The 14756-nt window shown below is 41.2% G+C and overlaps 1 protein-coding gene across 5 annotated transcripts in view; it reads left to right on the top strand.

Moving 5' to 3' along the window:
- Positions 1-14756, top strand: part of arid1b (AT-rich interactive domain 1B) — a 549279-nt gene that overhangs the window by 486871 nt on the left and 47652 nt on the right. For all 5 annotated transcript variants that reach the window (XM_059648487.1, XM_059648486.1, XM_059648484.1 and 2 more), the window contains 2 exons: positions 1232-1436; positions 11326-11458. In XM_059648487.1, the coding sequence (XP_059504470.1) occupies positions 1232-1436; positions 11326-11458 (338 nt within the window). The remainder of the gene's footprint in view (positions 1-1231; positions 1437-11325; positions 11459-14756) is intronic.

Here is a 14756-nt window from a genome sequence, read left to right as displayed (position 1 = left end):
ATCGCCTGGATAACAAACAGCTTTGCCAAGATGAAGTTTTGCTCAAGTTTCAGCACAAACTAATTAGCACAGCCTGAAAGTAAAATCTCCCTGCACAAGTGAGAAACCTGTTCAAACATGTAAATTTGTGTCTTAGGATCAGGGCAAACGGGGCCTCAAGTACCTGAGGCAGAGAGGGGATAATGTGGCCATATTAAAAGCAAGGACAAAACATGTCTGTCCAGAGTGAAGGTGAAAATCACAAAACAGTGCATTTAACAATTGAATACAGGCCATGCTATTGTCATTTAACTGACTACTGCAGCAGAGTAGTTCGTACTGTGTGACTTTAATTGCCTCCTGGCCACAGGCCTTTCATGCACCAAGGGCGGATCAGTTGACTGAATTTAAGGTATTTGAAGATTATTGTAGCTTTAGGAACCAGAGACCTGGATCACTCTTCAGCTGACTACTGGTTACTGTAGGTCAGGTGATTACCTCTGGATTAATGCGATCATGGGTACTTAAGCACCAGAGATTCTAAGCACAGTGAGACAAAATTCAAACAATCGTAGTTGGCCAAAACTCTGTTGTAACTTCTGGGCATGGCTTGTTTTGTGGGCAGTGATTGACTACTTAAGTCACACGCACTTTGTAAATGATCGTGAATTTGTTGTGGATCAGATCTTAATTTCATAACCTTTGGTGGCAGATTATTTGAATCAGCACAGTAATAAACCAGAAACATGAAGCCGAAATGTATATTTTTAATGACATAGTTAAAGATCTCCAGGTTTATTTAAATAATATAAAACTATAAAGGATCGCCCCTCCCTCCCTCAATTTCAAAGTTAAAATTTGTTTTGGCATTTATATGAGAACACCAAGTCATTTACTTCCTTCTATTCCTTCACCCAAAGTGCAGCATGCCAACTAGTTGGTTTAATTGAATAGGACTGTGCTCATTCAAGGGAGTCAACATTTTAGAAATCTGGAGTTTGCTATTTCTCCAAGTGGTGTTACTTAACCTTGATTCTCTCTCTTCTACTTCTTTTCTCTACTTGCTCTCAGCGCCATCTCAGTCTGATGCTTTGGACCTCAAAAATGAGAGAAGCTTGTTAGAAAGCTGCAATACACAAAATGTATTAACGAATATCGTCATTTGAAATCTATTAAATTATAAGGGAAGTATGCTGAAAATATTTGACAATATTCAATCAGAATCTCATTGATTTTAACATAATCTGCCTAGGTTAACAAAAACAAAAAATGGCGTGAATTGGCAACGGCCCTGTGCGTAGGTACATCAAGCAGTGCAGCCAGCTCACTAAAGAAACAATACATTCAGTACCTGTTTGCCTTTGAATGTAAGATTGAACGTGGAGAAGAACCCCCTCCTGAGATGTTCAGTTCTGCTGAATCTAAAAAGCAGCCAAAAATACAACCACCTTCTCCTGGTGAGTACCACTCAATTGCAAAAAAGTTGCTGTATTTTCACTCTGTTGGCTTAAATGCATGTTGCTTATACACTGAAGAGAGGAAAACAATTGAGCTGACACTATCTTTAACTCTTGCTTACTTGTTTAATGACAACAACAATATAGGTATTCATGAAGTGCCTTTCAAACAATGTCCCAAGATGATTGAAAAGGAACACAGTACAGACAATAGGAGGGACTAAAAGGGAAAAATAGACAGCGTAGTTTGACTAGTAATCTCAAGCCAGATATTAACAGTTTGAGATGTAAACGTGTAATGATATGGTTGGCTGATATAGCCATGTGTATTAACATGGAATGTGGACTTTGTGAATACAATTTAGAAATAGAGGTGAGCAAATATGTAACCTTTTGGAAATAATTATTTGTCAGAATAGCCAATTGGAAGCTCATTATCCGTAAAACTGGTATAATATCTTTGCTCTTGCAGTAAAATGTGAACTGTATGCCGTTTTTGGTGATGTACAGCTCCCATGCATGTATGAATAAATGGAACATGCGTGAATAAAGAAACCGGAGTCTTGTCTGGTCCAAGAGGAAATAAAGGCCTAAACATACCTTTTCAGTGCTTCATGAGCACTATAAAGCAAAACTTGATTCTGAATCACAGCAGATATTAGATCGCATTTCCAAAAGCTTGGTCTCAGAGGCAAGTTTTAAGGACCATTTTAAAGTAGGAAGACAGGCAGAGGGTTTTAAAAATAACAATCCACAGTTAGACTGCTGAGAGCAAAGCCATCAAGAGTACAAAGATGCCAATCAAAATTGGCGATTTACAGGAGGCTGAAATACAGGAGGATAGAAGTTAAAGAGCTAGGAAGAGTCACAACCAAATGGAAAGGATTTGAAAAAATGGTAAGAACATTTTAACATCAAAACATAGCTGAATGAGCAATATATGTGATCAGCAGGGGTTAGCTAGCTCTGTTAGTAGGTTTGTAACTTTAAGTGATGCCAGCAGCATGAGTTAAAATCCTGGACTGGCTGAGAGTATTATGAAGAACTTGCCTCCTTAACCTCTCCCCTTGCCTGTGGTGTGGTGAGTCTCAAGTTGAACCATCGGTTGCCTCTCTAATGAGAGAACAGCACTATGGTTCAGCAGGAATATGATAACTTTGCTATGTAGTCAGTGAGTACAATGGGTGATGGTTGAACGTGACATGGTGCAAGTAAGGACACAGGCAGCAGAATTTTGGATGAATTTGGATCAAACATGAAAGGTTAGCCAAAAATGCAGTGTAATTGTCAAATCTGGTAGCAACAAAGGTGTGAATGAGGGTTTTAGTAGCAGGTGAGCTCAGGCAAGAGTGAAATTGGATGTCGATCTAGAGATAAAATTAACTAGCGTTAGTGATTGCTTGTATATTAGGTAAGAAGCTCACTTCAGAATCAAATATGACACTATGTTTGGGAGCAGTTAGGGATCAGCCTACCATTGTTACAAGAAAGAGGGACGAAATTGGTGGCTAGAGAATGGCATTTGCAGCAGAGATCATAGACAATCATTTTGGTCTTCCATTTATTTACTCACCTGGTAGTGGACAGGAGGTTTGACAATTTAGAGACAGTGGAGGAGTTGATACGCTGTATGTGTCATCAGTGTGCAAGTGAACATTGGCACTGAGTTTTCAGATGGTGTTGCCAAGGAGTAGAATAAAGAGAATAAATCGGAGGAGGTCCAGAATAAATCTATGCTGACATGTGAGGCACTGGTGCCGGAACATACATAAAAACCATTGCAGGTGATTCTCAGCAACATTTAAATTAAATAAAGAATGGAATTAGGCAAGTGTAGTTCCTATTTGTTGGAAGACAGTGAAGGAGTGCTAATGTGTTCAGTCATTTCAAAGGCTCCAGAGACATCAAGGGGGACGAGGAGGATTAATTTACCTTTGTCATAGTGACTTAGGATGCAATTTGAGACTTTGGTATGAGCTGTTTCATACTATGGTGAGGCAAAAAACTGAACAAAGGTTTCAGACATGGATACCCAGGAAATATGAGCATGGATTTGGGAAGCAACTGCACAACCAACGTGTTTTTAGTCAAAAGGAAGGCTAGAGGTGTATGGTACTACAGATGGTGGGTCAAGGATTGTTTTATCTCAGGAGAGTGGAAATGACGACATGTTAGGTGGACAGCAAATAGTATCTGATGGAGAAGAACCGTAGTTGTACACAGACTTAAATTCTATCTCAGACTTCAGACAAGGACATTTCAATTGGAGTATTTATAAGTTATATCTCCTTTGAGACTTACATCTTCAGAGAAGTTGAATTAATCATATTTGACAAAGATTTAAGATGTCACACTGTTTAGCCCCTGTGAAAACAAAGTTTAGAGGCCACAATGAAAAGCATCTGCATGCTGAACAAAAAACGTGATTGAAGCAGGGTTAATGTTTAATGTGTTATGAGTTACAAGTGCAGTTGGTGAGAATATTTTGGCTCTGTAAAAGGATTTCCCACTGTGGAGTCGAGGGAGATTGTTAGTGTGTACTTTGTATCCTTGCTCACAATGGATGCTGACATGCTTTAGAACATACATGGAATTCATATTCAATCAGATGAACACAACAGAATAGCTGATGTTTTTATGAATTTTATAATTGCTGCTCATTTGAAGCCAGTCCCATTTCTTACAGAAAACATATTAAGGTGCTGCAATTCACCAACTTCCTTGACTTTGAACCTCTTGGTTTCTTAAAATGTCTTCAATATATCGCTTAAAAGACAGGAATTGAGTAAAAGCAGCTACATTTATATACTGTATTAGATAAACTGTAGTAATTGTTGTGAATTTTCTCTTGTGTACATTTTCCCCCCAAACACATTGTTTAAAATCCTGTGCAGACTAATTAGTTCTGAAGAACGGTCACTGGAGCCAAAATGTTAACTCTGATTTCTCTTCACAGAATCTGCCACACCTGCTGAGCTTTTCAAGAAATTTGTTTTCTTTATTAGCTGAACCGTTTTGAGAAATTTAAGTTGGAATAATATCTCAAGTTTTTTTTCCTGAATGATATGTTATATCAGGGAGCCTTATACATGTATAATTTGTTTTTAAAATTAGTCTCATGCTTACTTTTAGTATGAAATGGAGTGCAGTTGCTTACAATCTTTGGATTGCTGGCACAGAGCTCAGTGAGGGCTGTTGTTGATAATCCTGATTTCGTAAACTGGTAATGAAAGCAGGCCTGGACTGTACCAACCTGGGTTGGTGCGCATTATAACAATACTGTTTGTAGAAATTATGAGTCGCTCAGGATTTATTCAATAGCTTTGTGTTATGCAGTCAGTAAATGTGACCATGTTCTATTCTCCTATTGTGACCCTATTCTCCTATTTTATTTCCACTAATTTGCTTCCTCCTCCTCTTTAAAAGACACATTTGAAAATCAACAACAAAATACTGTGTGTTCAACCATTAAATAGCCAACTTATATGGTGTGCTAAATGTTCAGTTTCCATCGTACTGGGTGATACAAATATGTTGGCCAGGAATACACATTAGCAATATTTAGATTAGATTAGATTCCCTACAGTGTGGAAACAGGCCCTTTGGCCCAACAAGTCCACACCTTCCCTTGAAGCATCCCACCCAGACCCATCCCCCTATAACCCACACACCCCTGAACACTATGGGCAATTTAGCATGGCCAGTCCACCTAACCTGCACATCTTTGGACTGTGGGAGGAAACTGGATCACCCGGAGGAAACCCACGCAGACACGAGGAGAATGTGCAAACTCCACACAGACAGTCACCCGAGGCAGGAATTGAACCCAGGTCCCTGGCACTGTGAGGCTGCAGTGCTAACCACTGAGCCACCGTGCTGCCCATACCATAAACTATTAGAAACCTGTTTTCAATTTCCAGTGCAATTTCTAAGCAGTCTACTCATCATATGTTGAATTTGCACAGCACAGCACTATAGGTTGGAAGGCCCCATAGCCAGTTAAATGTTAGCTTGCTTGCAGTCCACTTCTAGGTCACCCACTGCTGCCTCACTCCAGCTTTCACTCACCTGAGCCCCAGTTAATCTCCCAGCTGCATTAGCTGTAGATGGCTACAACTCAAGCAGAAGCTCAATCCTAGTTATGATTCACCAGTCATTCTGCTCAGTGCAAGCCAGTTTTGTTGGCATTGGACGCGAGATTCTGTTATTTACGTAAGTAATTTAACTTGGAAATTGGAAGTACCATGTTGATGTTTGCAAACTATGCTAAATTGGGATTATAATAAATACTAAGAGATTGCCACAAAATATAAGAGGACTTTAGCATTCTTGGTGTTGGACATAGAATCATAGAATCCCTGAAGTGTGGAAACAGGCCCTTCAGCACGACAACTGCACACCGAACCTCAGAGCGTCCCACCCACACTGATCTGCCTATAACCCACTTAATCTACACATCCCCGGTCACTGCGGGCAATTTGGCAGATCAATCCACCGAGCCAGCACATCTTTAGAGTGTGGAAGGAAACCGGAGCACCCAGATGATAAATTCATTTTTAATATAGATAAATGCGATAATGCATTTTCAAAGGCGATATAAGGGGACCGCCTCCTGGAAAAATTAAAGTTTAAATAAGGAAGCAGCATGAAAAGATTTTGGAGTTCAAAGATTCGCTCAATTTGAATCAGGAAATCGCTAAAGGTAATAATTAATAAAGCCATTGCAAACTCAGATAAGGCATTGGGGGTCATTTCTAAAGGATTAGAATTCAAAAGCAAGAAAATCAAGTTGAACTTGCATTATGCCTTAATTCTTCAACCAAGCTAAGAGTCCAAAGCACAGTTCGTGTCCATGCACAAGGATTGTACAGAAATTTAGGCTTTGGGTTAAAATCCTGACATTTGGGTTAAATTGGGGCCCCAGCACTACTGTTTAAGAAACCTCATCAGCCGTTAGGGAGGCTGTCTCCAGGTAGTGTGGGCTGTTCTCAAAGTTGAGAAATGTCTGAAAATTCCAGTTGGCCTCTGATAATTGGTTTTAACTGGCCATTAATGCAAATAAATTGTGTATGTGCTGTGAATGGCTAGGATCTTCTCTGGGCCAGTTGAACTAAATGGTTGACAAACTTCAAAATAAATGCCTGCCACTTGAATGTACTGGCACCAGGATTGCCATGATACATTAATCAGCAAAAGTTGAATTTCTTCAGTTCACCTCTCCAAAAGAAGATCTACCAAGATGGGACCAGGTAGAGGTCCGTTGAATTTTGAAGAGTTTTAAACATAACCTTTTGTCCAAGGAAATAGCCATTGCAGATCCACAAAAAGTTCAAGAAGACAGCAGATAGAAGTCCATTTCTTAGGATAAGAAGAAGTGGCAAGTATTACAGAATTCATCCCAGAATGAGGTCACCTCATGCTTTCTATAAACAATAAAATGATAGATTTATTATGAAAACAGGTTGCTGTAACAAATGCAAAACTGATTAATATGCTGATTTACCCTTCAATATAACCCCTCTTCTTTTATTAATTAATAGAACAAGATTTTCCATGTATTTCCTGCGCTTGTTTTTCTTGAGTTTGGAAAATGTTGTCTATGACGCTTTTGTGAATTTTAAATGTGCGCCTTGTAGGTAGTGGTAGCAATATGCACTGAGTGTCAGTGCTGGAGGGAATGAAGGCAGTAATTAAAGGGAAGTTCTGAAAACAGAAAAACCTTCGGCCAGTAGTTGAAGGAAAAAACTCTTAATTGTGAGTAAACTGATGGATGGTGCCATCAATAGTGCTATCAAGCAGTTTTTACATGGCAACAAGCACTAATGGTTAGTCAAAACCATTGGATTTTGTCAAAACTACTCAGCCCTGGACATGGGCAAACAAACTGAATTCTAGAGGCAAGGTGAGAATAATAGCAGTTGACCTCATGGCTGCATTTGACCAGGAATGATATTATAGTTCCCTGGCAGAAATGAGAATTGGGGGCTGGGGGACGTGGGACGTGGGATCTATCTATTGGTTGGAATGATACCTGGCATAATGGAAGATGTTTGTAATTGTTGGAGGTCAGTTGTCTCAGCTCTAGAACATCTGTGTAGGAGGTCCTCAGGGCAGTGTGCTGGGCATAACGACCTTCAACTGTTTGACCAAATAGCTTCCCTTCATCATGAGGTCAGAAGTGGGGGATGTTTGGCAATAATTGTCCAATGTTCAGCACCAATCATGACTCCTCAGATACTGAAGCAGTCCAAGTCCACAAGCAAAAAGATATGGAAAGTATCCCGAATTGGACTAACAAGTGGCATGTGACATTAATCCAGTACAAATGCCATGTAATGGCTGCTGCCGACAATAAAGACTCTAATCATTACCTCTTGATGTTCAATGGCATTCCCATCACTGAATCCCCCACTATCAATCTACTGAGGGCTACCATTGACCGGACACCGAACTGAACTAGCCATACAAATACTGTGGCTAGGATCTTGCAGTGAGTAACTTGTCTCTGGATTCCCCCGAACCTGTCCACCATCTCAAAGACAGAAGTGGGAAGTGTGATGGAAAACTCCTCATGTGCCGAGATGGGTTCAGCTCCAACAAGACTAATGAATCTTGTTTGGCACCATATGCACCAACATTCACTCCCCCGCAGAAACAATACTCAGTAGCAGCAGAGTGTACTATCTACATGAGGGTCTTTAGACAGCATCTACCAAACCCAAGACTGCTACCATGAAAAATAAGTGAAGCAGATACTTGGAAACCCATGACCTATTAATTGATAAGAGAAAAGGAACTTTGTAGGGAGTAATTGATTACTGGTTGTAATTTTCTTTCTTGTCGTCTTCTTTAAAATATTGTTAGCTCTTAGAGTTCAAATTCCATTGTTAATTACTCACTCAAGTGGCCAAACTTGATTTGCAAATTTGCTAACAAGTTATTGTGGGTAGATTACCACTAGCTACCTTTTCGTTTGGCTACTTATTGGGAAATCTCACAAACAAATACTAGAACAATTATTTAACTTTATTGCATGTAGCAACTAAAATAAGGCCCTCAAGCAAGTTAAACCTCACAACTCAGCTTGGGTATTATCCAATTAATGGTGAAAATTAGCTACGATTCCAACCAACAGTGTCTGTCTCTATATGGCCAGGCTTCGATCCTTGTACAGTGTTGTTCTCCCAAGTTCTAACCCAGAGAAATCCTGGAGTTGAATTCTAGTACGATTTTCCATCCTTAAAGTTTGTGATGTGATGTTATTGATGATCCATTAGATTCTTTTAACGACAATATTGTTAGGAAGGAGAGGTCAAACCCCCTTCTTTTCCCCGCAAATAAATTTTAGCTTCCTGCCTTCCAATTCACAAATACTCTACACAACTTCGTAACAATATTGACTACTACTCTGGAACCATTAAGTCTGCAGCTTGCTTTTTTATCAGAAGCAGCATCCTTCTTCCTTGTTACGTTTGGAATTGACTCGTCTGTTTGAAGACTCAACTTTTCTGTGATTAACTCTTTAAACTCTTCTGCAGGGCAATCAGTTGTCTTTGTGGCATTAGGTAGCCATTTATCAATCACTTGTTAAAACAGTTTTGTTCATGTAGCTCACCTCCTCTTCCAAGACATGGCTAATTGCTTTAAGTTTCTGTACAAGGTTGTTCTTGTCCCTTAACAGTTTATTTCAGACAGAGTTATTATTGCTTCTTTCAAAGTATGTACTGTTGTTAAAGCTGGTTCTGGGATGCAGTGGGGGGAGGGGATGAGCTGGGCTGGTTGTGTGATACAGTGGGGGGAGGCTTGGGGACCGCTTTGCAGAACACCTCCACTCGGCTCGCAATAAACACCTGCACCTCCGAGTCACGAACCATTTCCACTCCCCCTCCCATTCTTTAGATGACATGTCCATCATGGGCCTCCTGCAGTGCCACAATGATGCCACCCGAAAGTTGCAGGAACAGCAACTCATATTCCGCTTGGGAACCCTGCAGCCCAATGGTATCAATGTGGACTTCACCGGCTTCAAAATCTCCCCACCGCATCCCAAAACCAGCCCAGTTCGTCCCCTCCCCCCACTGCATCACACAACCAGCCCAGCTCATCCCCTCCCCCCACTGCATCCCAAAACCAGCCCAGCCTGTCTCTGCCTCCCTAACCTGTTCTTTCTCTCACCCATCCCTTCCTCCCACCCCAAGCCGCACCTCCATTTCCTACCTACTAACCTCATCCCATCTCCTTGACCTGTCCGTCTTCCCTGGACTGACCTATCCCCTCCCTACCTCCCCACCTTTACTCTCTCTCCACCTATCTTCTTTTCTCTCCATCTTCGGTCTGCCTCCCCCTCTCTCCCTATTTATTCCAGAACCCTTACCCCATCCCCCTCTCTGATGAAGGGTCTGGGCCCGAAACATCAGCTTTTGTGCTCCTGAGATGCTGCTTGGCCTGCTGTGTTCATCCAGCTTCATACTTTATTATCAGGGTTGGGGGGTGGGGGACATGGATCAAATGCTGGCAAATGGGACAAGATCAGGTTAGGGCATCTGGTTGGCACAGGCAAGTTGGACCGAAGGATCTGTTTCTGTGCTCTGCAATTCTATGACTGTTATTAATGTAGAATCCCTGTTGCTGCCTTACAAAATGAATTGCAACAAAACACTAGTTCTTGTTTACCGACAGGTGATAGCATTGAAATGTCATGTATTGAGATGCGGATGTCTCGCAGCAAGATAAATTAGATGGAAGTGGTTTCCATAATACACACACATTACGTCCAATTGACTTTTGATCAATGCAGATCAACCCCTGGCCATAACAGTCAAATCCTGAAACTGGGACAGAGTTCATTTTGAGTAAATTATGTTCTCAGAGTGATAGCTGATCATACTGTCTGAAGTATGTGAGCATGCTTTCCTCTGTTTACTTTAGTGATTATGTTGGCACATCTGGAAAAAGTTTTATTCCATTGAGTCTTTGTGCCATTAGTTTTTGCTGCATGTGGAATTAATTATATGTTTTGTATCAATATGGAGTAACAATAAACAGAAAAATTCAAAATATTTTAATGTGTATTTCATGGGTAAATACTGATTTATTTCTGAAGCATAGGAACTACCGATGCTGAATCTCAGATAACAAGGTATAGATCTGGATGAACACAGCAGGCCAAGCAGCAGCTTCGGAGCAGGAAGAGGGGAAGAGGGATGCTGCTTGGCCTGCTGTGTTCATTCAATGCTGCTTGGCCTGCTGTGTTCATCCAGCTCTACACCACCTTGTTATCTCGGATTCTCCAGCATTTACAGTTCCTATTATCTCTGATACAATTTTAACCCCACTGAGAAGCCTCTTCTAAGGATGACTAACCTAAAGAAGTTACCCTCCACCCTCCGGACAAACCTCAGGGGATCTCTTTCCTACTGCAACTCTCTTGTGGTCTCCTCCCTACCTCCCCACATACACTCACCTTTACCGGCTTCATCCCCGCCTCCTTGACCTGTCTGTCTCCTCTCCACCTATCTTCTCCTCTGTTCATCTTCGATCCGCCTCCCCCTCTCTCCCTATTTATTTCAGAACCCGCTTCCCCTCCCCCATTTCTGATGAAGGGTCTAGGCCCGAAACGTCAGCTTTCCTGCTCCTAAGATGCTACTTGGCCTGCTGTGTTCACCCAGCTCTACACCTTGTTATACCGATTGCTTCATTTGTTTGCTGTCTCACAGTACATTCTCATTCAAATCAGTTAATAGGCCCAAAATGTCAGCTTTTGAGCTCCTGAGATGCTGCTTGGCCTGCTGTGTTCATCCAGCTCCACATCATCCAGCTCCACACCTTCTTATCTTAATAGGTTCACAAATGTTATTTGAAATATATAACAAGTGTTCTCATTTTCTAGCAGGTTCAGGTTCCTTGCAAGGACCACAGACACCCCAGTCCACCAGCAGCTCATTGGCGGAAAGTGGAGATTTGAAACCGCCAACCCCTGTCTCAACACCACTAGGACAAATGACACCTATTCAGGGTAACAGGTATGAGAAAGCATTACATCAAAACTTCTACTGTTCATATTACCTAATAGGAAATTGATCACTTTGCCAAAGTAGAAGTGGAACATTTATTATAAGCATTAAACCGATCTTTGGAGATGTGATTACAAACAAATCATTGATTTGAGCCGCTAATACCATGAGCTAGAAGCCTTTCAGTAAGTTGTTTTGTTTTATTTGTTCATGACATGTGGACATTGCTGTCAAGACCAGAATTTATTTTTCTTCCCTAGTGGTCCCAAGGTGGTTGCAAGCCTACCAATTTGAGCAACTTCAATGCTATTAGGAGGGAGCTTCAGGATTTTGACCTAGTGACAGTGAGGGATCAGTGATCTATTTCCAAGCCAAGATGGTGTGTGCTTTGGCAGAGAACATGTAACTGATAGTAACATGTATCTACTGTCAAAGGAGGCCTTGGTGAGTTGCTTCATTGTATCTCATTAGTAATATACTGTAGCCTCTTGGAGTGAATAAAATGGTGGCTCAGTGGTTAGCAGTGCTGCCTGTCAGCGCCAAGGACCTTGGCTCGATTCCACCCTCAGGTGACTGTCTCTGTGTCTGCATGGGTTTCCTCCAGGTTGTCATGTTTCTTCCCATGTGAAGGTTAGGTGGATTGGCCATGCTAAGTTGTCCATGGTGTCCAGGAGTGTGCTGGCTAGGTAGGTTAGCCATGGGAAATGCAGGGTTACAGGGTTAGGGTTTGAGTTGTAGGTGGGTCACGGTGGGATGCTCTTTAGAGGGTTGATGTGAACTGAATGGGCCTAATAGCCTGCTGTCATGTTGTAGGGTTTCTGTAATGGAAAGTGTGAATATTGAAAGCATTGAGTGGGGTGGCAGTTAACTAGAATACAGAAAAACAAAAACTGATATTGCTGGAAACACACAGCAAGTCTGGCTGCATCTGTGGAGAGAAATCAGAGTTAACATTTCAGATCCAGTGACCCTTATTTAAAACAAATTGTTTTGCTTGGTCAGCTGGAATGCTTTGTTTTAGATGATATGGAGCCTTCAAGTGTTGCGAGACTGCACTCACTGAGGTAAGTGGATCCATCGCAGACCTACTTGTGTGTTGTGGGAACAGTGCTGGGGAACCAGGAGGTGCCCAGATTCTTTCTTGAAGATTGCCATTGCCTGTCATGAAGCTGTTGATGAAGATCCATTTGCATATTAATGAGTTTGCTCACTGCTTTTTTTTAAGCTGAATAGCCCACAAACAACTGTCCATCCTAATCATAGAATCCCTGCAGTCCACAAAGAGGCCATTTGGTGCCACAATTGGTAACTACATGGCTTACCGTCAGAACATTTAAATTCACTATTTAAATAATACTGTTCTGATTAAGTGTCATTAGACTCAAAACATTAACTCTGCTTACTCCCCACAGATACAGCCAATGTTAAAGGCAAGCTGAGAGAGAACTAGTTAGCCCTTTCTTCTCTTCTCTTCTACAATTGGAGGTCTGACTGACAGGATGATATCAATTAACTGCAATGGAACATAGACAAAGTGGCAGATTAGATGGACAGGTCTCAGATGAAGTTAGTACAGATAAATATGAGGTGATGAATTTTGACAGAAGCAATGGGGACAGACAGATTAGAAGGCCATTTTGAGGAAAGGACAGAGTCAAAGGAAGCTGGCAAGTTCCTATGCAGAGATCTTTGAAGGTGTTTGAAAATAGTAAGAACAGCGAGTAAAGCAATGTGGCATTTTGCACTTCCTATCTACAGAAGCACTGAGTATAAAAACATAAAATTTGTCCTGAAACATTGTGGAGCTTTGCTTAGTACAGCTAGAGTTGCGTTCCTGTTTTGCTGCAATAGAAGCGTTTCAAGATCCTTGAGTCAATGCAAAGGAGATATACTAGAATGGGTCCGGGGACGAGGCATTTTCGCCACAAGGCTAAGTTTAAAAAAGCTGGGGTTATATCGATTATTTTTCGTGGAGCAATGGAGATTTGTGGGAATTAAAATGAAACGAAGAACTGCAGATGCTAGAAATCTGAAACAAAAACAAAATTCTGGAGAAACTCAGGACTTATAGCAGCATTTATGGATAGAAGGCAGAGTTATGTTCAATTTATCTCAGTCTCTGAGCTCCATCTCTACCTATCCGCTCGTTCCTCTACTCCATTTTCGTCCTCAAGATAAATATCACTTTTTCCTAGGTACTGTCTGTTCTGAAAAAGGGTGATGGACTTGAAATATGAATTCTGTTTTTACAACCGGGTGAAGAGAGGTGATTATGCCCCTTCCTGGTTAGTTATAACATTTTTTTGAAATACGGCTACCAGTCTTCAATTCATCTTATCAAAAAGCAGACCAAAAATAGAGAGCCAATTCCAAGATTTACTTGAGTGACGGTAACATTTTATTATTAAAAGAAAACACATCAAACATAGGCTTACCATAGGTAAGCTTAAAAAAAGAAGAGTGAGTCAAGGAGGCTATCTATACAGTCAGTAAGGCACAGATAGTTTAAAGGTTATGGATTCCTGGAGTTGCAAGTATGATACCAGAGTCCCAACTATTCCACTGTTGTCCTTTCCCTCGAGAGTGGGGAAGTCTCCAGCAACAAAAACAGGAGTTGCTGGAAAAGCTCAGCAGGTCTGGCAGCATCTGTGAAGAAAAAAAAGAGTTAATGTTTTGGGTCTGGTGACCCTTCTACAGAATTTACGGTAGCTAAGAAAATTCAGTTTATATGCAGAAAGTAGGGAAATGGGTGGGGAAGGGAGTAAATGATCGGATAGAGCCCGAAGAGAGAGAAGAGCAGTTGGATAGACGAAGGAGTTGATAATGATCAGGCTGAATAGTTATTAACAGGGACTTTTAGTGACTAACAATAGGTAATGCGTAATGGCAGGCTATGTGATTAAAAAGGCCTGCTGTGTAGGCTAGGGAACTAGACATGGAGAGATTTAGGCCCTATAACTATTGAACTTGATATTGAGTCGAAGAACCTTGCAGGTCTCGCAGAAACTTTGATTTCTCAGTGAGCAGTGATTTTTTTTTTCCAAGTTTTCTTTTCACTAGACATTGAATTTTGGCGTTGAGGGAGAAACAGACAGGAAGAGTGACATTCATCTTTGTTCATTAATGCATTTCCTCGCCTGTTCTGCTCAGAAGCAGCAATTCATGAAGATCCATTTGCAGATTAATGAGTTTGCTCATTGCTTTTTTTAAGCTGAGTAGTCCACAAACAACTGCCCATCTTAATCATAGAATCCCTGTAGCCCAGAAAGAGGCCATTTGGTGCCACAGTTAGTAACGACATGGCTCA

Source organism: Stegostoma tigrinum, chromosome 9 (assembly GCF_030684315.1).
Source record: "Stegostoma tigrinum isolate sSteTig4 chromosome 9, sSteTig4.hap1, whole genome shotgun sequence".
NCBI classification, from domain to species: Eukaryota; Metazoa; Chordata; class Chondrichthyes; order Orectolobiformes; family Stegostomatidae; genus Stegostoma; species Stegostoma tigrinum.
This window is presented reverse-complemented; position numbering and strand designations above follow the sequence as displayed.